The sequence below is a fragment of the Anolis carolinensis genome, chromosome 5, assembly GCF_035594765.1.
Source record: "Anolis carolinensis isolate JA03-04 chromosome 5, rAnoCar3.1.pri, whole genome shotgun sequence".
NCBI classification, from domain to species: domain Eukaryota; kingdom Metazoa; phylum Chordata; class Lepidosauria; order Squamata; family Dactyloidae; genus Anolis; species Anolis carolinensis.
In genome coordinates, this window is record NC_085845.1 from 181,279,129 (window position 1) to 181,302,939 (window position 23,811).

General features: G+C 39.8%; 1 protein-coding gene across 3 annotated transcripts in view; it reads right to left on the minus strand.

Moving 5' to 3' along the window:
* The window catches only part of trim24 (tripartite motif containing 24), a 46,412-nt gene that overhangs the window by 18,876 nt on the left and 3,725 nt on the right, over window positions 1-23,811 (minus strand). For 2 of the 3 annotated variants that reach the window (XM_062983081.1, XM_062983080.1), the window contains exons 2-4: window positions 9,262-9,380; window positions 8,504-8,651; window positions 3,389-3,521 (exon numbers count right to left, since the gene is read on the minus strand). In XM_062983081.1, coding sequence (XP_062839151.1) covers window positions 3,389-3,521; window positions 8,504-8,651; window positions 9,262-9,380 — 400 coding nt within the window. Of the gene's footprint in view, window positions 1-3,388; window positions 3,522-8,503; window positions 8,652-9,261; window positions 9,381-9,805; window positions 9,852-23,811 lie in introns of those variants that run through there. The other variant, XM_062983082.1, reaches the window with a different exon arrangement.

Consider the following 23,811-nt stretch of genomic DNA (forward strand, 5'->3'; position numbering starts at 1 on the left):
ATCATCCAGGAAGGACAGAAGGATCACTGGTGTTGTTGTGACTACTGGCCAAATCTCATCTTGGAATGGAAGAAATCATCCACATCATATGATAAATCCTCAATCCCATGCCTGAAGTATCCTTTGTAAGGCCTGGCTCACTGCAGCTAGACATAGCATTGGGAAGCCACATATAAAAATGCCTATGGGATAAAATCTTGATTTTCCTCCCACACCAGATGAGCAGAAAAATGTAGAATCATAGAATCATAGAATAGTAGAGTTGGAAGAGACCTCATGGGCCATCCAGTCCAACCCCCCGCTAAGAAGCAGGAAATCGCATTCAAAGCACCCCCGACAGATGGCCATCCAGCCTCTGCTTAAAAGCCTCCAAAGAAGGAGCCTCCACCACAGTCCGGGGCAGAGAGTTCCACTGCCGAACAGCTCTCACAGTTAGGAAGTTCTTCCTGATGTTCAGGTGGTATCTCCTTTCCTGTAGTTTCCTGTAGTACTCACCATGATCTTAGCTGCATAAACAGCATCATGTCTAGCAAAATGTTTTGATGGGCTGCCAAAGCCACATCCTCCTATTGAAACTATACTGCTGCACTCTTCACTTCTTATGGTAAATACAAGAGGAAAAGTAGGATTTTATCATAGAGGGGGGGGTTGGTATGTAATAATACAGGCTTGGCAGTTAGCCACTCTAATGAACAAGACAGTTGAGGAATAGAAGTGCCTGCCAAAAATGTCCACAGGTTTCCCCTCTCTATATGAGGGGTAGAGTGGGATTTCTTCCCTTTTTAGTTTGTGAAGCCTTCCGATGATTAAGTATGAAGGTGAATACATAAAGAGGCCCCAGAATCAAACCATTTTGTTTGATTCTAGAAAGATGTTTTAAACATTCTGGAGCAGGAAGCAGAGCCAGTTGCTTTACCATTTCCTGAAGAGTTGGCAACAAATGAATGGTTGCTGATGTTGCATTACTAGTATCTATTATCTGGAACACTGCAGGAGAAGTGATATCAAACCCAGTTTCATAAGTCATTCTTAGTACAATGTCTCAAAATTAACTGAAAATCCTCGAGAGAGAATAAAGGAATATAGTGTTCCATATTCCCTGAAGGGGATAATGTTAATGGTGACAGAGAGCCAGGTGAGGATGAATCAGAAATATATGAAAGACATTGCAGATCTGTCTTTTTTTGCTGAAGAACACTTTAATAGGTTAATGGGATTGGATGGTGAATATTAGTACTGAAGCCAGAAGTAGAGTCAGAAAAGGTCTCAAGATGATAGCTGTAGGTTTCAGTAGCAGAGATGGAATCAGGTGAGGCCTTGAGATGACAGTCATAGTTTTTGGTGATGGAGATGAAAGAGGTCTGGCAGAAACTGAGGAACTAGGTGACAAAGGTATCATCAATTTCTGAATATGCAGAGTGGGAGGCCAATAGATGTTCTCACCAGTACCAATCTATGTATGAGCTAGAAATAAGCAGCAAATCATTTTGACCCTTATAGTCTCAATATGGTGAATAAAAACTCATGAAGGATCCTTCTCAAGAGAATGGGGAACTCTCTTGCCTTGAAAACAATGACAGTGCCTGCACAGAATAATAGACTTGGAAGAGACCTCATGGGCCATCCAGTCCAACCCCCTGCCAAGAAGCAGGAAATCTTATTCAAAGCACCCCCGACAGATGGCCATCCAGCCTCTGCTTAAAAGCCTCCAAAGAAGGAGCCTCCACCACAGTCCGGGGCAGAGAGTTCCACTGTCGAACAGCTCTCACAGGTAGGAAGTTCTTCCTGATGTTCAGGTGGTATCTCCTTTCCTGTAGTTTAAAGCCATTTTTCCGTGTCCTAGTCTCCAAGGCAGCAGAAAACAAGCTTGCTCCCTCCTCCCTATGACTTCCCCTCACATATTTTATACATGGCTATCATGTCTCCTCTCAGCCTTCTCTTCTGCAGGCTAAACATGCCCAGCTCCTTAAGCCACTCCTCACAGGGCTTGTTCTCCATACCCTTGATCATTTTAGTTGCCCTCCTCTGGACACATTCCAGCTTGTCAACATCTCCCTTCAACTGCAGTGCCCAGAATTGGACACAGTATTCCAGGTGTGGTCTGACCAAGGCAGAATAGAGGAGGGGATCACAGAGGTGAAATAACTGTAAGTTGTATTGGTTGGAATGTTAGAAATACCAATTGTCACTCTTGAATATCAACAGGACCAATAATGAAAGTGATGTTGGGACTGATGTAGGAGTGCTTGTTTCAACTGGGCATTGGAGAAGTAGAAGTTTCAGCTTTAATGTGGCCTTTTGCTTCTTCCCCTTCAGCTCATTTGATGTCTTTGTGTACTCGTCGAGCAGGGGCCTTTTATGCCCTGCCTTTGAGCCAGTGGGCTAATGAGGTAAAGGTTGATGGATGCCCTGCAATCTTGTCAGTATTTTTGGTCGAGTGATGGGAAACTGAAGACACTGCAAGTACCAGGTCCCCCACTACTGGTACATCAGTAGGCTCTGAAGCATGCTCTAACAAAGTTTAAGCAGTAGGTTGGGATATGGCAGGCTTTGATACTAATATATGTCTAATTGATCCCAAAGATGCCCCTAACAATGAGTTGATAGTTTCCCTTTTGACTGCAGACATTGTTGTTGCCATGAAGAGTAACATACATAAAATTGCTTGAAGGAACTTGTACCAGAGATCCAGTCAAAGTTGGGAGGCTCAGTTCTTCAGAGGCTCTGTTGTAAAGCCTTTGCAGATAGAACATTTCTGGACAACATGATCCTCTCCCAAACAGAATAAGGAGACTGTATGATGACACATGCAGTAGTTTTTAAAAAGGGAAAATTATTTTTAAAAAATAGAATACAGTAGTAAGGAATTTGAAGAAAAAAAGAGAAATATCAGAATAGATAAAAGAAACTAGTCAACAGTAGAGCTACAGAAGTGACATGTTTTGCAGGTGGAAATAAACTAAAGGGATAGAAGTTTAGCGGGCTAAGACATGTGTTATGCAGGAGGGTACAGAGTTCCCACCAATCTACTCAGTTCTACAACTTTATGATAGTGTCTCTGCACAGGAATGAAAAACAATTTGTGAAATCATAAAAACATTTATTTATTCATTTGTTTATTGGTAAAGGGGCAAACCTAAAATGGTACATACACAACTGTAATAGTTTATTTTAAAAGTGTAATAACACTTGTATTTCAAAAAACTAGGAAAAAGATCAAACTATCCTGAGAAACTACAATGGGTTGTCATTATCCTTTATGAGATAGCCTATGACTTGAAAATGCATCATATGAGATTACTGAGATACTTAGTTTTTGTAATAAATTACTCTCAACCTAGCTACTAGTTTCCCTTTTATTTTAATCACATGCAGTTTATTTTAATACCTGTGCTCTTTATGTTCCAACAACTGGCAATCTCGACACGTCAACTTGTCGCATGTTTCACAATAGAGCTTCAGCTGCTCCTTTTTGTGATAAGGGCAGAACACAGGTCTCTGACTAGTTACACCAACAGCCTCTACAAAGCAAAAAAGTTCAACTTTTACTGGCTTTTGCTGCTATGGACCACCAGGAGCTAAACTCAAGATTTAAAATCTTGAAGTGTGCTAAATGTTTATTTAAACATAATAAAATCTCTTCAATTTTGGAAAAAAGGGACAATCAGGTAAATGCATACATTCGTATTCTGTTTTTATTCGAATGATTCAAACCAAGTACTATAATGATGTTAATATACTTCAGCTGTCATTTCAGAGCACCATCAGTGCGATATTTCTATGAACTTGTATTCCTGTGCTGTTGTGAGTCCCTTGAGTTCATACACATTAACTGAAAATGAATCACTAATCTAGCTTTTGCTTGCATTAGGAAACTGTTCACAAAAACTATAGTGTAAATCCTTCAGATGTCATACAATAAGTGATGTGTCCTTCTCAGACAACTAAGGAAATCTGTCTCACAGTTTTAGTTCCATAGGCGATGATGGAACAATTTTTTTTCATCATTACTTAAATTTTGTCTTCAATTTTAAAAAAATGTGAACTTTTTCTCCTTGAAGATTTAAGCTGATTGAAGACCGCAGCAAAATATGCTAATTTTACTAACTAGGAAAAATCTATCAAAGGATCACTGAGATGAAATTGCTTTTCCATGTATCTCAATTTCCCAAAACGAGACTATGTTTACGTTCATATCAGTTTTCTAAAATACTACATCCAGTGTATATGAAAAATATTGTATGAAATATAGAAGAGATCCAATCCTTTAAAGCTAGAGGAGAACAGATTTAGCAGATTTTCCAGGCTGACTGAGTTTAATTGGCCAACAGTAGAGTCTCAAGTATAGTACTTGGCAAATACTGAGCAGATTTGAGTAATCTCACAAGAATAGATGTTGACAGATAAAAATCAAAGTGGCTGAAGCACTGCTAGACAGTAGGTTTGCTCAAATAATTCGATTTCCCCGTCTGTCGTTACTAATTCGTTAGTTTTGTAACTTGTGAAGCAATATTCGACCTATATTGTCCACTCGTGTGGATCCCGCGGTTTCGAACCGCGATAGGCCCTTTTTCTAATGTTGTCGTTTTTTTTCGCTAGGAAAAAAAGGTTTTGCAAATCATCCAAACTTGTTTAAGTGGACTGGGGCAACCTAGCGTGTTGTTTCCACCTTGTGGCCAATCAGAGAGTACGTTTAACTCAGGGGAGGGGCTTGTACGTCCTGAATGAAAAGAGCGAGCACTGGGAGCCTCGTGGCATTTGCACCGGGAATCTGGAGAGGGTGGAAGTGAGATTCTAGGCAGGCAGGCAAGATTGCTGCGTCACAGCTTCCTTGGCTGAGCTAAAGATTAGAAGACCGGGAGAAAAGGGTGGGTGGGTGAGGTGGGAAACTGTTGGGTGTTTGTGCAGGGTTTTTTTCCAAAGGGCCTGTGGGCTTTTTTCCCCACAAGCTTGGCGTTTGCCATTTGCCCACCAGCCCTGCAATTTTTCTGCTGCGCCATATTGCCTGGTGCGGGGTGGGGTTTCGTTTGATTAGGAAACTTTTCTTTGCATAGGAATTAAAGTGAGTTGCAAATAGAAGAAATCAAATATTCCAATTTTCATTTTGCAAAGTCTGGCAAAACTCCCCATAATCCACCGAAAAACAACTTGGGCAAAAGGGAGGCTGTATTGTTTTCTCTTGGCTTTCTTGCCTGAGCTGCAGTGCTCAATTTGCGCTTGCTGCAAATCTCTTTCTCCTTTCAAAACCCTAGCAAAGTCTGGCAAAAGGTTGCAAGTCCCATTATCCTCCGCAATAACACTTGGCTTGGGCAAAAGGGAGGGTGAATTGCTTTCTCTTGGCTTTCTTGCCTGAGCTGCAGTGCTCAATTTGTGCTTGCTGCAAATCTCTTTCTCCTTTCAAAACCCTAGCAAAGTCTGGCAAAAGGTTGCAAGTCCCATTATCCTCCGCAATAACACTTGGCTTGGGCAAAAGGGAGGGTGTATTGTTTTCTCTTTCCTTTCTTCCCTGAGCTGCTCAATTTGGGCTTGCTGCAAATCTCTTTCTCCTATCAACCCTAGCAAAGTCTGACAAAAGGTTGCAAGTCCCATCATCCTCCGCAATACCACTTGGCTTGGGCAAAAGGGAGGGTGAATTGCTTTCTCTTTCCTTTCTTCCCTGAGCTGCTCAATTTGGGCTTGCTGCAAATCTCTTTCTCCTATCAACCCTAGCAAAGTCTGGCAAAAGGTTGCCAGTCCCATCATCCTCCGCAATACCACTTGGCTTGGGCAAAAGGGAGGGTGTATTGTTTTCTCTTTCCTTTCTTCCCTGAGCTGCTCAATTTGGGCTTGCTGCAAATCTTTCTCCTATCAACCCTAGCAAAGTCTGGCAAAAGGTTGCAAGTCCCATAATCCTCCGCAATACCACTTGGCTTGGGCAAAAGGGAGGGTGAATTGCTTTCTCTTTCCTTTCTTCCCTGAGCTGCTCAATTTGGGCTTGCTGCAAATCTCTTTCTCCTATCAACCCTAGCAAAGTCTGGCAAAAGGTTGCAAGTCCCATAATCCTCCGCAATACCACTTGGCTTGGGCAAAAGGGAGGGTGTATTTGTTTTTGTAATTTGTTTATTTGTATTTGAAGGACTTTCACAGTGAAGGAACCCCTATTGAACAGGAAATAACAATTCAAAAGCAGGAACAGATTTTTGCAATTGTTAAATAAAGTTTTTTAATATGAACTATGAAATTACGCAATAAATCTTAGGAAAGGGCAAACGCTCTGCAATTTAGCGAGCAAGCAGGGTGGATTGTGTTCTCCCACTGTACCAAATTTGATCAGTATAGCTGAAAAAATGAGTGCAGGAGAGCCCCATAAAAGCCCCCCCCCCATGGGCTGTTTTGGGCCACTGCGCATGCGCGTCCGCCATTAACGAATTACTTTTGAAACTAACGAATTTTCGTTAATTTCGAATTTTTGGGGGGCAAAATTCGGAAATGACATCAGAAACGAAACACTACCCCCCCTACTTTTGAAACGAGTTTAGAATCAATTTTTTCGTGGATCGCTCAAGCCTACTAGACAGTATCAAGACTTTCAGTTGACTAGACATATTTGTTTTCTCAAAGCAACTTTCTCAGAAGGAATTAAACATTTAAAAAGGATTACTCAATTTTTCCACACTAGATTTTCTGAAAAATTTAAAATACAAGAATGGAACCAATAAGCAAATTGTGCAATCTATCAATATTATTTTGTAGTAGCAAATTCAGGGTTGGTCCAGTCAAACTGTCTTTTACAAACCCTCATGAAAAATAGAAAATTATTTTAAATATTTTAACTGTTTTTAATTATTTTAACCAATTTTGGTATGTTTAATCCTATTTTAAAATTTTTATGCGGAAGATTTTAAATTATATTGTTTTTTAATTGTTGTGATCCACTTTATGTCTCAATTACAGAAATAAAAGACCAAAATAAATAAATAAACACATAAATTACAAATATGCTTTGAGGAATACAAGTACAGTATGACACAAACTCTCTCACGGCCCTTCTTTCTAATAGTCACAGAATTCTCAGGTCTAAACCAAGAAGTTCCATTTATCTCTCACAGTTAATATTCACTGATATACATTGTCAATAAAAGTTTTTCTATTTTATTCTAATAGGTCAAATGGGTCTTTAACAGTATTCATGAGTAACTGACAGGTTATTTACATGGATGCAAGCCAAAGTTAATTCCATTTATTTTAAAATCAATGTGCAAAAAGTGCTCAGCATATGGATTGCAGGATGAGCTAAAAGCATACTGGTAGCCTCCTCATTGTGAGCTTGCTGTAATAAACAAATTCTAATTTAACTCAACTGATTTCAGTAGTTACTCATGTCTAAGTCAAGGGAAGGTTTTGGGGATAAAATTATTGATTTTGATATGACCAGTAGATAAGTTGAGGATCCTTCTGCGAAGATGGGAAAATGTCACCGCCTTGGCTCCCAATGCTACCATTTTCCTGTCCAGGAATTCAAAAAGGCCAGAAGTGGCACAATGGTGAAAAGAGTAAAGGGAATCGCTGCTTCTTTTAGCTTCTCCAATGCTGGACCAAATTCTCGACTTTTGCTAGTCTCCTCAAAATAGGGGTGATCCCTTTTTTGATATGAGTTAAGGTACAATACTTACATCGACCCACAAATAAGTCGACCCAGGTTTTTTGGATTGAGTTTTTGACTAAACCTTCTAGGCTTGTAAGACTAGCTCCATCAATATCATCTTTTCGTAGGGACTTGAAAACTTCGTGGTTTCAAAAGTTTTTTGGAAGTGACTAACCTGAAGCCCTAGAAGCCACCTTGGCCATTAAATGGTAGCTTGGGGTACCAATAGGCTTTTGGAATTGACTACTCTGAAACCCTAGATGCCACCCTGGCCATTATATGATTCCTGTTCTGCACTTTACCCAGTTTCTTCGATTCTGTTACGGTGTTTCTTTTTATTAATTTTATCCTTATAGTTACACAGAAAGTTTGAAGTGGTGTAATCCTGGCCTAGGTTCCTTGCTATTAGTCACACTTCACCCCTGGCTTTTTGTTATTTTTACTACGTGAGACCTACTCTAACCCACACTGCCATCTTGTCCGATCTATAAATTATACCCATTGGTTGCAGTATCACCCAATGGAGCAATCTGCAATTGCTTTTTATTAAAGGTTTTACATTGCTTTTAAAATGTTTGTAAAATTTGTATTATGTTTAAGTTGTTGTTGTTGTTGTTGTTATTGGTTTGTTGTATATTGTATGATGTATGTTGGTATTGAATGTTTACCATGTGTAAACCGCTCTGAGTGCCCATGGGAGATAGAGCAGTATATAAAGTTTGTTGTTGTTGTTGTATCTGGGTATATAGGGCAATCTGAAATGAATTCAGATCATTGTAAAAAACAAAAGCTAAGATAAATATCTACATGGAGAATCATGTTAGATCTAAATAAATGAAACTTCAAGCAGATTTGAGCAGTAAGTGGAAAATCCCTTACCTGGAGACACCTCCTCTTTCTGTCTGACTGTATGGTCCTTTGTGAATTTCACTCTCTGATGAGCTCGTATGCAGGTTTTACATAACCACTCAACACACTCTACACAAAAACCATTGGCTTCTGCATTGTCTTCACAGCTTGTACAAACCTGGCAAAACATTGAATTAAATAACCATTTTCAATTTCAGTGACATCACTGGAAGTAACAAGAGAAGTCAGGCAAAGAACAAAATTGTGCATGCCAATCAGACATTTATCTTTCCCACCCACAGACATTTACCTAGCAACTTCCACTCATAAAATTGATGTTACCACGGCAGAACAAAATAGTATTATGGGTGGGAAACAAATCGAAACACACTAAGCTGATCTTAGGTGCATGATTCAAAGTGCTATCTAGCTATTACCCATAAAGTCCGGTCCATATTATCTGAAAAAATGTCATATGCCTTCCTGAATTTTGAGGGTTTTTTGCAGTCTCACCACTCTCACAGATATATCTGTTGCAAACATAAGAAAAATATCAACTAGAGGTTGTAACCTAGCTCTGGAACTGCATTCCAAGAGAAGGTACACTGGTACACTGGTATTCACAGCTGTGTCTTGCCAAATAGCTGCCTTTGGCAACTGACTGCAACGTGGAAAGACTTTTTAATAATGTGCTGAATTTTCTGTGTTGTGTTTTAAATTGGTATGCTTTTAATTGATCTTTATTTTAACATTTGAATGCTTTAATGAAATGAACATCTAATACACACCTGATTTGACTTCTCCACTGTACTACTGGGAACTTCAGTAGTATCTTTCACAAAGATGTTATCAATAATGTGTCTTTCTGCACATTCCTGGCCACATATTGGACAACGAACAACACCAACTAGTAAAAAGGAAAAAACAAAATGGTTGCAAATTAATTTCAAAAGGTCTTCCACAGTTTTTCTATTTTCTATCAGTAATATTACCTTATTCTCCTTATCTTAGTATGTTAAGCTGGCCCAAAGCATAAATGGTAATTTGTTTATTGTGGAAGATTCCTTATTGCAAAATTATGGCAAGATGGGAGATAATTCAAGACAGTGGTAGATAACCATAATTCCCTTGTTCCAGAATTAAAGCAGTTAATGCTATTGATATTCAACTTTTCAATCTGATTAGTCAGCCATAGTAAAGACATGCATCATCATAGGCTATCACTTTTGGTCGAGTATGATTATCTTCCAAGGTAGAGTATTGGTGGTGAGTCCACAAATAACTGTAGAGACCTATTCTAGATCTGCATGGTCTTTTGCAGTGAGGACATACATTTCCAGATGGAAGGTGGGTTGTTTGACATGCCTTCCTCTTGGCACGTTTCTCCCTTTCATCCTCTATTCATGCCTCTTCAAAATCCACAGTGCTGTTGATAATAACTGACCTCCAATGACAATGTACGAGGGCCAGGGCTTCCCAGTTCTCAGTGTTTATGCCACATTTTTAAGGTCAGCTTTAAGGTCAGCTTTAAATCTCTTTTGCTGTCCACCAACATTTCCTTTTCTGTTCATGAACTGAGAGTAGAGTAACTGCTTTGGGACACGGTGATCGGGCATTTGGACAACATGGCCAGTCCAGCGAAATTGGTAGTAGAGAAGCTTCAGTGTTGGTGGTCTTTGCTTATTCCAGAATGCTGATGTTTATCTGACTGTCTCCCAAGAGATTTGCAAGATTGGAATCTTCCCAGAAGTCAAGAGTGACGTTTGTATACGGTCCATGTTTCCCAGGCATACAACAGAGTTGGAAAGACAATAGCTTGGTAAACAGACATCTTGGTATTCCTACAATCTTCAAATGCCCTCTGCTTCATTAAAAAAAAAATTAAGAATACATTCTGCTTTTAATTTTAAAAAGGACATGATAAAAAAATCTCTGCTAGGTCTAGCACTTTAAGATGAAGGAACTAAGTATGTCACATATCCAGGCAAAAAAATCTTCTGAATTAACCTGGTTTTTTGAAATAGCAAAACTTGAATATATTTTATGGAATGCAATGTTTAATCTTCTACTTTATTCCTCCAGGTAATGGTATTTTATATGGTCTGTAAGTGAAATAATATTTTTAACTGCCAACCTCTGTACAAAATTATAGCAACTTAAAACGAACCATTGTTTGAGAATTATTGATATCACAATATATAGATTTCCTTTACTTTTAGATATTAGCATACATTATTTAATATAGATCTATTCATTCAATAGTTTTCACATTAAATAACCATTTCCTTTCATTCCCAATAATTTTTGAGCTACAGAATATATTAATCAGTTAGAATATCATTTCTGTAAACTCTTTTTTCCAAATATCTATGCAGAAGATAAAAGTATAGTTTTTATTCCTATCATGCCCACAATGGCCATAATGGCTTCACGGTCTTTTCCACAAAAATCATTCTTCATTTAGTTTTTAATATTCCATTACTATTAAGACATCCGTGATCCTGGACCTGCTTTATGTGTTTATAAATATGGGAGCTGTTTTAATAGTTATCCAATAAAATAACTATGGCAACTTCAAAATTCCTATCATACACACTAAGAGAAACCTCAATCTTTATGTAGCTATTTTTCATCTGAGCAGAACACAAACAAATATATAAAGGAGCCATGAGCAAGCTTGGAGAAATCTCTAAGTTTTGAGAAATACAAAAAGGTTTTATCAAAACAAATACTTCAAGGGCAAAACCCCCAAAGGTTTTGGACTGTGGCGCAGGCTGGTGACTCTGACCATGAGGTCATGAGTTCGAGGCCAGCTCATGGCAGGGTGAGCACCCGTCAATTAAAAAATTAAAAAAATAGCCCCTGCTCGTTGCTGACCTAGCAACCCGAAAGATAGTTGCATCTATCAAGTAGGAAATAAGATACCACTTATAAAGTGGGGAGGCAAATTTAACTAATTTACGACGTTGGAATGAGGAAGTGCCGTCACAGTGGATGATGAAGCAGCTGCTCCCCCCTGTGGCCAGAATTGAACATCCCCTCAGGAGAAGGTTAAATTGCCTCTGCGTCTGTCTCGGTTCTATGTGTATATGAGCATTAAATGTTTGCCCTATATGTATATAATGTGATCCGCCCTGGGTCCCCTTCAGGGTGAGAAGGGCAGAATATAAGTACTGTAAATAAATATAAATAAATAAAAGTACTGAGCAAGAGGGAGAAAACTAGGATGCGAGAGAAACAGGATGCAATATGTTCTACAAAAGATTTCCCCATTACAAACATTTGCTATGATGATGATGATGATGATGATGATAACAATGTTTATTTACATCCCGCCCAATTTACCCAGGGGACTTGGGAGGCTTACAACATAAATAATACAATACGTGTAACACAATAAAATACAGAAATGGGAATAAACATTAATAACACATCAATAAATATAAAACAAAATCCAACACAATCAAATACAAAAATTAACAAAAATTATCTCAAATGATGATGTTAAATGTATGCATTAATGTCAAAATTGTGTTTTCATTATGCTACTTGTAACGGTTTTGACTTACCTGAGTAAAAGTTAGTGTGTGGCCTATTTTATGGGGTTGATTTGTGAGCAGCCATTTTGTAAAAAAAAGAACCAGGCAGACATTTTGTAGCTCCTTTCTAACAGAAGCCAGGGGGAGGAGCTAGATAGCAGCTATTTGCATGAAGTGGCCTGATTGGACAGATGCAAATAAGCAAATGCTAAGGCACAAGAGAGGGGTGGAGCTTAAACATCTGTTACAGCAGTTATTACTGGACATTCTAGTCAGTTGGGAGTTGAGCTGGAACAGCTAAGGAGATAGCTGCCTCCCTGGAGTTATTAGTTGAGCTGGGACAGCTAAGGAGGTAAAGTAGCTGCCTCCCTAGAGTTTAGTCGGGAGAGTTAGCTGGGATAGCTAATAATAACTGAATAGTTGAGAGCTAAAGAGAAGACAGAGAGTCCTAGTTTAGGTTCGAAAAAGCAGTTTAGTCAGGACTTCAGAGTCTAGTTCAAGTTTTAAAAGTCAGTTGTGAAAGTAATTGTACTAAAGCCTTCTAGGAAGGGAAGGCCAAGGAATTTCATAAACGGAAGTGATAAACTCTTTGGAAAGCATTCAAAAACCATTTAATACAGAGGTACCCAAACTAAGGCCCGGGGACCATATGTGGCCCATTGAAGCCATTTATCCAGCCCCCGTTGCGGTGGCTCCCTCCTCCTCTGCCAAGGAAGGCGCTTGCGGCACAAGGGAGGAGGGAAAGGTGCACATCTTTCCCGCCTCCTCCCGCGCCTTCCAAAGCTTTGCTTGTTTATAATGGTATTTTAATTATTATTTAATTAATAATTGATTATTAAGGGGTGCTTTGCTAGTGCTTTTGGTGAACAAAGGCAGAAGGGGGTAGGACTAAATGGCCCAAGGCGTCTCTTCCATCCCTCTTTATTATTATTATTATTATTATTATTATTATTATTGACACAAAAACATAGTATAACACAGCAAACGAGATATAGATGTTGGATTTTGCATCACAAAATCACAAGTCAAACACTTCCCAAGTGTTTAGGACTGTGTGATGTATTATTATTATTATTATTATTATTATTAACAACAACATTGAGGCTGGGTGGCCATCTGTCGGGGGTGCTTTGCTTGTGCTTTTGGTGCACAAAGGCAGAAGCGATTGAACTAAATGGCCCAAGGGGTTTCTTCCAACCCTCTTTATTATTTTTATGATGATGATGATGATGATTAGGATTGTGGCTGTATTTGTTCCCATTTTGTTTACTTCAAAATAGGATACGTGTGTGATACTCTAGGCTGTGTGAGCACTGGAAACCAGACACCAAAGCCAATAAACAATCTAATATCTTTATTAAAGAACTGAAGGAATAAAACAAAAATAAGTAGGATATATAGTCCAACAATAGACCTTCTGGGAAAGGTCAATTATAGTCCAGTATTATAAAGTCCAATGTCCAGTATTAGAGTTTAAAGAAAATAATCCAGTAAACCGAAACACACTCAAACTTCCAAGCAGTTTGAGTGGGGAATAATCAGGGTCTTTTGCAAGAGTCTCAGGAAGCCAGTCCAAGGCAAGGAGTTCAAGGCAAGGCAAGGAAACAAGACAAGACAAGGCTGGAAATAGTGGATCTAAGCGTGGTCCGAACTTGGCTAGAAGGCGAGGCGCTGCACCCAGTCTACTCGAGAGTAGAGCGCCACAAGGACTAGAGGCGACGTTAATGCTCCAACTGACACGTTGACACCGCGCTGGCTGGCCAGCGCGCAGAACTTTTAAGGGACTTAAAATCTCCCTTCAGAACAGGTGTCCAACACTTTTCCCAGGGGAAAAACTGGCTAGAGACAACATCTTCACCAGATGCAAGCCTCCCTGGAAACTCTCAAGGGAAACGGGTTAATCAGCATTCTCTCTGGCAGCTAATCTCGCGCTTCTCCTCAAGCTGGCCTTCTCCGAGCGACTTGATTCCCAAAACAGCCTCCTTTGAAAAGGAGGGGAGCCGCTGGGAAAAGACTCGGCTTCAAGGGCTTTTTTAATGAGCTCTGGACTTGAATTGTCAACAGGGATCATCTGGAAGGAAGCGGACTCTTGCTGAGTCGGCAAAATTCCTGTATCCTCATCGCTCTGGTCCGCAACGAGTACAGGGTCATGACCCGAAGGTCTCTGTGACGTCACAACGTGCAGTGTGCATAGGACTTTGTTCATAGTTTTTTTTTTTTAACTATAGTCCGGCCCTCCAACGGGCTGAAGGACCATGAACTGGCCCCATGTTTAAAAAGTTTGGGGACCCCTGATTTAATACATTTAATGCATTTTGTACCATATTAATTTCCTGAAAACCATCAAGCTTATGTGCCTCAAAAGAGTCAAATAAATAAATAGCTATTGTTTCATCATATAACAGGTCTCATTCTCTTCTCTACTCCTCAAAGCAATAAAGCAAGGCTCTTCAAAAGTGGCAACAGAAATAAACTCTCTCCTCAGTGCCTCTTTGCCGTGTGTGTCTTGCCTTGCCTTATGCACTTGCCTTATGCACTTGCATAAGTGTTAATGGGAGCAGTGGATGGGATCTTGGAATAAAGATCACCACCTGCTTTATTGAGAAGTTCAAGGGTGCCTAGTGTATTACATATAAAATGGTGGCAGAGGAAGGGTATTGAAATTTCATCTCTGTCAGAAAAGTTTTGTACCTCTTGTGTGTGTGTACTTTTCGCTACCCAACTGTGTTTTATAATAAAAATGCTTTTCATCCAACTGGTGGCCTGTGAACCATTGCAGGTCACAAAATTACTGACTGCCAATTTATAGCCACTTTCCAGGAAAAAAGTTACAGTTCTAATCTATCACAAAATTGACAGCCCCTCACATAAAAGAGCTTAAGAAATACTGCCATGCATGTTACCTCTGATATACGAGGGTTGAATGAAAAGTAATGCCTCCACCTTCGTTACTTGGGTTTGGATGGGAATGTTTTAATAAATGAAACGCAGAAATAATCCTTAGAATGTGCTCTTTAACTACCACTATTCACTTTTCCACATAATCACCAGATAATTGGATACATTTCTGCCAATAATGAACAAGTTTTCTGAAGCCATCACGGAAGAAGTCGACACTGTTTCCGCAACCAGCATCTCACAGTACCATCGTGCACAGATCTTCCGATAGCCAAGCAAAGCAATAATGTGACCCACACGTTCTTGTGTAATGCCAATTATGCTTGAAATTTCTCTCTGAGTGATACAACAATCGTCCTGAATCAATCTGTCAACCTTTTGCTTGTGAAACTCGGTGGTTGCTGTCACAGGACATCCAACTCTGTTTGTCACGCAAGTCAGATGTTCCCACCTCAACATCTTTAACCTGACTCGCTCAACGATGCACAGTACTCACATTAACACCATAAACAGCTTGCAATCTCTGATGAATCTCCTTTGGAGTGACACCTTCTGCTGCCAAGAATTTAATGACTGCATGTTGCTTAAGTAGCATTGACTGACCGTTTGTGCAGGGTTCCACACTTTGCACTTTAACAACACATCTGTTCAATGCTAAGGCTTCCCGCCAAATGGAACTGTAGAGGAGAGAGAGTCTATTGAACAGGTTAGTACCTGCCGCATACCAGTGCTGCCATCTGTTGAGGAGTTACGAAGGTGGAGGCATTACTTTTCATTCAACCCTCATAACCAGGTTGTCTGTTTTGTATGTTTCATAAGCACTAAATGAATCTGTTAAATACAAGGAACCATACTGGAATATCTTATCAAAATGATTGTACTTTTTTCTCCCTATACTTTGAAGGCTGGAGAGGAAAGAAAGAACCAAGTTCTGAATATGAATATTGCTATTCTTTGTATACTTTATGTCAGTGTGGAAACTAGCAATTTGCAGAACCATGGAAATCAATAGCATTCATAATTCTCTTACTTAGGGGGAGGTTGTGGATCGTGGGCAAATTTACATAATAATGTGAAACTTATAATAAATAGGATTTCATCCTTTGTACCAGGACCAGCTGGTGGATCACAAATAGTAATCTTGGCTAGAATCATTTAAAAAACTCTAGCTTGTGCAATTCAGTTCAATTTTATTATGCCTGTTCAAAAAACAAAGGAAACCAAATAGATATAGGAAGAACATGCTCAAGCATGATGATGAAGGATGGCAAACTGAAGACTGGCCAGAAACCATTCAATATGGTGGAATCTAGAGACAGCTTTTGTACTGAAGGTTTCTCTATCCCCACCTTAGGATTGGATCTCATAGTTCTCCCCCTGTGTATTTACTACCACTGTGTCAAGAAAGTAAAGGTTTCTTGGCCTCTTGTAATAAGTAAACCTTCCCATTGGATGAATGTAACTATAAGAAGATAATGTGATGTTTTTTGTTTGTTTTAAAAGTCCATAGCCCAACAAATTCAAACATAAATTTGTATAGGCAAACTGATGTGTTTTTGAAAGGGGTGATTTGGGAGTTCCCCGAATCACTCAAAATACCGGGTCCTTGCCAAGCTGTTATGAGACCACTGAGAGACCAAAATCGTTGAGGACAAAACACCTTTATTAGGTAGCTACCGACAGACAGAGCATCACGAACCGTGAAGCTGACCAAAACTGTCTGCCCTGAATGCTTTCATTCAGAGCCTTTTATAGAACACTTGTTTATCACATTTCTAGTTCCCCTTTCTGGACTGGGTTTACTGGAAATCCCCCGGTTCAGTTTGTGGTGAGCAGAGGCACATCCTGAGTTGTAAACAACTTTCAGGATGTTGCCCACCACGAACTGTAGAATGTTTCAACAGGTGCAACAAAAAGTACATGTATTGCATATATTTCTCGGAATCGGCCTAACCGCAAGCTTAACCACAACTGATTATTGCTAAACATAGAACACATGCCATCTGTCACAAGACAGCAAGTTGCAAATTTTATCTTTATTTCAGAGGGGAGACTGATCTTCTAATTTCCAAGCAGACAGGCATTCTAAAATGGAGTCACTTTGGTTCAGTGACCCCTTCATTTTAATATTGTTTAGAGAAAGAATCATTCATTCATTGTTATTGCAAGGCTTTTTTCCTATACGTTTTATAGATATTACATTTCATAAGAAAGACCTTAGCAATTTTCTGCAAATGTACCAAATTAGAAAAAAAACAGAAAATAGTTGAATAGGTTTCTAAAGTAGAGGAGTAGGGAACTCCTTCTAGCCCTGAGGTCAAAGTCCAGTTGAAGAGGAAGAGGGTTGCATTCCAATAGTGGGATAAGGACACAGACCAAAAAAGGTGGCAGTCAGACGTAAATCTTCCAACATGTCCCAGTTGAACAGCTTTCATACATGCAAACCTTGCCAGAACGTAAACATGTGATGCCTTTTCAGCGTGCAAACAAAAATGTATTTCAGTACACAGCCTTCCTAAACCTTCAATGGGGCTTTAGCCCTGATCACTTATCAGGCCTGATCACTTATCTCCACCACCAAAGTACAGAATAGTAGGTGAGTGATACTGATAGTATAGGTCTTTGGGTATGATAGATTCTGATAGTAATGATCAAAACATGAAAACATCAAGCAAATAAAATCTTTGATATATGTACCGATTAGCTATGTGAAGAGAGCACGAATTCACAGCAAATTATCCACATTGAACAAAATATAATACTACTAAAAGTGGAACAGTACAGTCTCATTTATCCGACATAAACGGGCCAGCAGAACGTTGGATAAGCGAATATGTTGGATAATAAGGAGGGATCAAGGAAAAGTCTATTAAACATCAAATTAGATTATGATTTTACAAATTAAGCAGCAAAACATCATGTTATACAACAAATTTGACAGAAAAAGTAGTTCAATACACAGTAATGCTATGTAGTAATTACTATATTTACGAATTTAGCACCAAAATATCACGATGTATTGAAAACATTGACTACAAAAATGCGTTGGATAATCCAGAACGTTGGATAAGTGAATGTTGGATAAGTGAGACTCTACTGTAACTCAAAAATTAGTAGTAATCCAAAGTCTGGTACTAATCCAAAGGCCTTCACTTGCTCATCTGGCAAGTTACAGAACAGCTACTTATAGCTTCTTGTTTTTAATAGCTATAGCTGCTCTTGCTCCCATCCTCTCAGCTATGGTACTATCACAAGAGAGATAAGAGTGAGAGCTATTTCTCTTCCCAACCCCCCAGAGCCCTGGATAGCTCTTGCTCAGTTCAACAGACATTCATGTTAAAGACCTGACTTATTTGGTTGCCAACTCTGTGGACTTTGCACAAACCTAGGAAGGACAAAGTGTAACCTAGAAGGTGTTAGATGGAAGGCTAGATGCATTAGAATGTGTGTATGTATAGTTAACCTAGTGGTACGTTAAGAAAAACGCACACTAGAATGTAAATAAAGGATTTGAACACAAGCAATTCTAATTAGACTGTGAGATGTGACCAAGTATATAACCTTTTAGCTGATGGAACTATAATGATAGGCACTTAAAGTCTTCTCATATACCAAGATCTTTTAAGATATGAGACTCCTAGTATAACACAATCAACTCATCGTTAAGGACCTCTATTTTGATTGGATAACTGATTTCATGGGCTAAGCTAGAAAGAAAATAAAAAGATGTCAAGACAGAGCAAGCAGAGTACAGAGTCTTTTGCAAGCCTGTAAATTCCTGAAAGCTGTGTTGCTCCTGATAGACTGATAAACTGCCAAAGCATGTTGAAAGACAGGCTGAAAGGTATATCATGCTGGTAAGAAAAATAAATTATTTACTCCTATCTAGGTATATCTGACATAGATATACCAATATGTCACATTATTAGTGTAATATATGCCCATTAGGATTCTTATGTATATAACAGGTGCTGTTAAAATTTAACAGTGCTCAAGGAGGTTATCCCTTGGATGCTCACGTGTCTACAGATGCCTGCTTAGGTGTGTAGTGCCTCGACAGATGAGATTGTATTCCTTGATGTATGGATATGGTTATGGATATAATACAGTTGAGAATATTATACTGTGCTCAATCTATGAGCGAAGAAAGCTCTAAGTCTCTCAGTAATCTGGAGGTACCTGATTAGAGCAGCACATAGGCTAAAAGGAGTTTTTCATTCCAAATCAGGAAGGCTTTTATCTTGCAGATTTTGGTAGCAAAAATACAAACAGCTCTGTACAAATATCAGTTTGTCATTATCTTACTCTCAGCCAATTCTCCAATGTAATAAAATGAAGATCTCTCACTCCAATGTCCATCAACGATCACCAACCCACCAACAAACAACATATTGGCTATTCCACATATATGCAAAGCTCCAGCCAATCACGTATTGTGTTGCATCGTGTTGCATCACTCCTGGTGCTTAGACACTACCTCATGGTCTTGCATTACACAATCAAACTCGTGGCATCATCCTGACCTAGCAATTAGCTGTCTAGATATGCCATCACTTTTGGCTTCTTGCTAAAATCCTGACACATACAAGGGCATAATTCTGTACGTAGTAGCTTTGACAGGGGGGCGTATGTGAGGCAATAATATAGAATAAGTTTTCCACCAAAACCACTTAATGCAAAAACTGTCCATATGTTAATGCTTTCTGGAGCTGCAAATCTGATTTATGCAAGTGCACACAGATCACAGAAGAACAAAATCCACCTTTATTTAATGGAGAAAGCATCCCCTTCAATCAAATCAATGGTTATGAGGATCTTGCATGTATTTCCAAAGCAAATTAAATTTGGGGAAAAAAACACATTTGCATGATAGAAAGAAAAAAATATTTTGTAAAGCATATATACATACATGTGGTATACCCACCAAGATATAACATTCATCTGAAGTGTTATTACATTTCCCACAATGGGTCAAGTGTATCTGTCTATACACAACTATCTCAAAAATATCTTTTGGGATTAATATTCCTAAGTAGATATCATTGACCAAGACAATAGCATTAGTTGCTTTGCCTGTTTGGAACAATTAATGAAAGCCTCTTCCTCCACTACAGCATATTTCATTTCTTCACAATTTCCTCAAAATATTCTATTTCTCCTGTTTCTCATTAGTACTATCATTCATTATGTTCTACTCTTTGATAAACATCTGATCAGGGGTTTTCAAACATTGGACCCCCATGGCTCCTTAAAGAACCAAAAATCACTTATGCCCACAAGTGACAAAGTGGTAGTAGATGGATGTAACCAGAAAGCAATTACTAATTAGCATTATTATTGTAATTACCATTAATAAATAGTTTTCAATAAATTAAAAGAAAAGAAAATATTAAGTTTTATTTTCTTTTAATTTATTGAAAACCATTCCTAGTATATTTCCCTCAGATCAAGAGAAAAAGCTCCCTACACCAAATGTCTATCTCCCAGTCACCTCAATTCAGTTCCATCTTGTTGCTATGCCCAAGCAGGTAGGTATATATACACATGCCTATGTGTTGTTTTTGTTCTTATTGCTACTGTCCAGTGGCAGATCATTCTTCTGAGGTGGGGAAAGTAGCCATTGCTCCAGTTAAAAGATGGAGTAGCAGCTTTTCTTTCAGTCCATCTAAACTTTTCAGATTTCTTCCTTCTTGTTCTTTCAAATCCTTCCTTCCCTCACACTTGGCTGGAATATCACCTACCACTTTCTTTTCTCAACTTGGTATATTGCAAACTTTCTTTCTAAATACACCTACATATCTATGCAATGCACATGTACATGAACTGCAACTGGAATCAATCCAACCAAAATGCTGAATAGCTGGCAGGAAAGATACTGAATAGTCTGCAATAGGCTTGTGCATTTCGGCTGAATCTCAATCCGCCTCTGCTGGCTGAATTGCGGGAGACCCGCAGATCTATTTTCATGTGCCTCCTGAAAATGGGCGGACTGCCAAATAGCTGTTTCTGGTCCGCAGCTGAAAGATCCGGGAAGATCCGGCCCATTGGCGAGGATGGGAAACTGACGAGGCTTCCCTTCCCCTTCCTGGGACCCCTTTCTTTCTTTCTGTCTTTCTTTCTTTTTTTCTTTCTTTCAAGGGAGCCTGGATTTGAGCAAAGGGGTTACGGAAGCATCCTTCCTGGGACCTTTCCTTTCTTCCTTTCAAGGGATTCTGGGTTTGAAAAACAGGGTTAAGGAAACATCCCTCCTGGGACACTTTCCTTAGACACAACTTGTGTAAGACACGTCATGGTGTTCTTCTATTCTGACTGGCCCAACAGGAAGGGCTCATGGGGAACCCCCATGCGAGCAGCACGCGGCAGCCTCTCCACATTGCATGGTGCCAAATGGGGAGGAGTCATTATCAGCTGCCACGTGGCCCTGTAACAGACAAAAAAAAAATGATGGCTAAATTCTTACCGTTACAGCCATCTGGCCAAGTCAAACAAGCCAGATTGGCCGAAGGGAACCAACCACTCTGAATCTGTGAGTAAGCCTAGTCTGCAACACTGAAATCCATTTCAAAAATATGCTAAGGCCCATTGTTATCCCAAACTTTGATACCAAAAAGTGGAGGCTCAGTTACCATACACGGCTTTGAAAGTAGGAAAACACCCCGCCAAGTAGCACTGCCAACTTCTCCTTTTTCCCCACCTCCACATAATGAGCTCGAGATACCAGAGTTGGCACTTCAGCCTTGCCCTTGCACTTAGAGCTGAGATATGACTGAAGATTCATACAGGAAGCATATCAATCCCACAGGAACACATGAATTCTCCCCAAAAGAAATCCCAAACCCACCATCCTGGGATTGTTATCAATATCTATGGTTTAACCAAGGAGTCTTCCCCTTCTTAGCTCTGATATCAGCAAGCATTGTTTCCCCTGAAACAATCACATCCCTATGTTAATGAGCTCACAAGGGTGGAAAGGAGAGGTGTGGATAAAGAAAGTAGATTCAATAATTTTTCCATTGAAGGGCCTGATTACATTTCCCACTATACCCTTTACACCAATAAGACAGCAGGTGGTAATTTGTACCAATCAGAGCAATGACTACTATTTCAACAATCTACTGTGAGCAAATAAGACTGTAGATCTTGTCTCTTTGCATCAGCTGAGGCCCCTCCCACCATCTCCAACTGACGATCGGGTGCCAGAGCTAAGAGGGAGCCATGAAGAGAGTTCCATCTTGTCTCTTTACATCAGCTGAGGCCCCTCCCACCATCTCCAACTGACGCTCGGGTGCCAGAGCTAAGAGGGAGCCATGAAGACAGTTCGATCTTCTCTCTCCGCATCAGCTGAAGCCCCTCCCACCATCTCCAACTGACGCTCGGGTGCCAGAGCTTAGAGGGAGCCATGAAGAGAGTTCGATCTTGTCTCTTTACATCAGCTGAAGCCCCTCCCACCATCTCCAACTGACGCTCGGGTGCCAGAGCTTAGAGGGAGCCATGAAGACAGTTCCATCTTCTCTCTCCGCATCAGCTGAAGCCCCTCCCACCATCTCCAACTGACGCTCGGGTGCCAGAGCTTAGAGGGAGCCATGAAGAGAGTTCGATCTTGTCTCTTTACATCAGCTGAAGCCCCTCCCACCATCTCCAACTGACGCTCGGGTGCCAGAGCTTAGAGGGAGCCATGAAGACAGTTCGATCTTGTCTCTTTACATCAGCTGAAGCCCCTCCCACCATCTCCAACTGACGCTCGGGTGCCAGAGCTAAGAGGGAGCCATGAAGAGAGTTCCATCTTGTCTCTTTGCATCAGCTGAAGCCCCTCCCACCATCTCCAACTGAAGCTCGGGTGCCAGAGCTAAGAGGGAGCCATGAAGAGAGTTTCATCTTGTCTCTTTGCATCAGCTGAAGCCCCTCCCACCATCTCCAACTGATGCTCGAGTGCCAGAGCTAAGAGGGAGCCATGAACAGAGTTCCATCTTGTCTCTTTGCATCAGCTGAAGCCCCTCCCACCATCTCCAACTGAAGCTATGGTGCCAGAGCCAAGAGGGAGCCATGAAGAAAGTTCCATCTTGTCTCTTTACATCAGCTGAAGCCCCTCCCATCATCTCCAACTCGGGTGCTCGGGTGCCAGAGCTAAGAGGGAGCCATGAAGAGAGTTCCATCTTGTCTCTTTGCATCAGCTGGAGGACCCTCCCCGCAATAACATGCTATGCTAGTTTTATACATATATATGTGTGTATATATATATATATATATATATATAACATACAATAATATATAATTATAACATATTGTATATACATATAATATTCATATTATATTGTAATACAATATAATACTAATAATACTATATAATAATTATATATTATATTTTACATGTAATATTACTAATAATATTACAATATATTGATACAGTACAATATAGTAGTTTATTACCAGTATTGTACTATGCTAATATAATATTGTATGTAAATTTAATTTGTAAGGCGCTCTGAGTCCCCTTCGGGGTGAGAAGGGCAGCATATAAATGTACCTAATAAATAAATAGATAGATCATAATTTGTACCAATCACAGTAATGCCTGTTATTTTCAAATGCCTAGAAAATGTCAATGCCTGTTATCTGGAGGCATGTCTGACTTGGGAAAATTCCCTCGGAATCCTTCTTTGGCCAACAAAGCAATAAACAATCTCTGACTCTTCCCGCCAGCCTGCGTGTCTTCAATGGAATTAATTGGAGCTTGACACAATGGTGGGATCCTGAGACTTCAGACAACACAACTGGTGCCCTCCCAAACCCCAAAACTGGGAGTTCTGTTTTACATGGATGGCAAATATATCACTATTTGTTCACCAGAGCAAACCATCACCTACGTGAGTTTTTATTGTACCTGCTCACTACTTTCTTCCC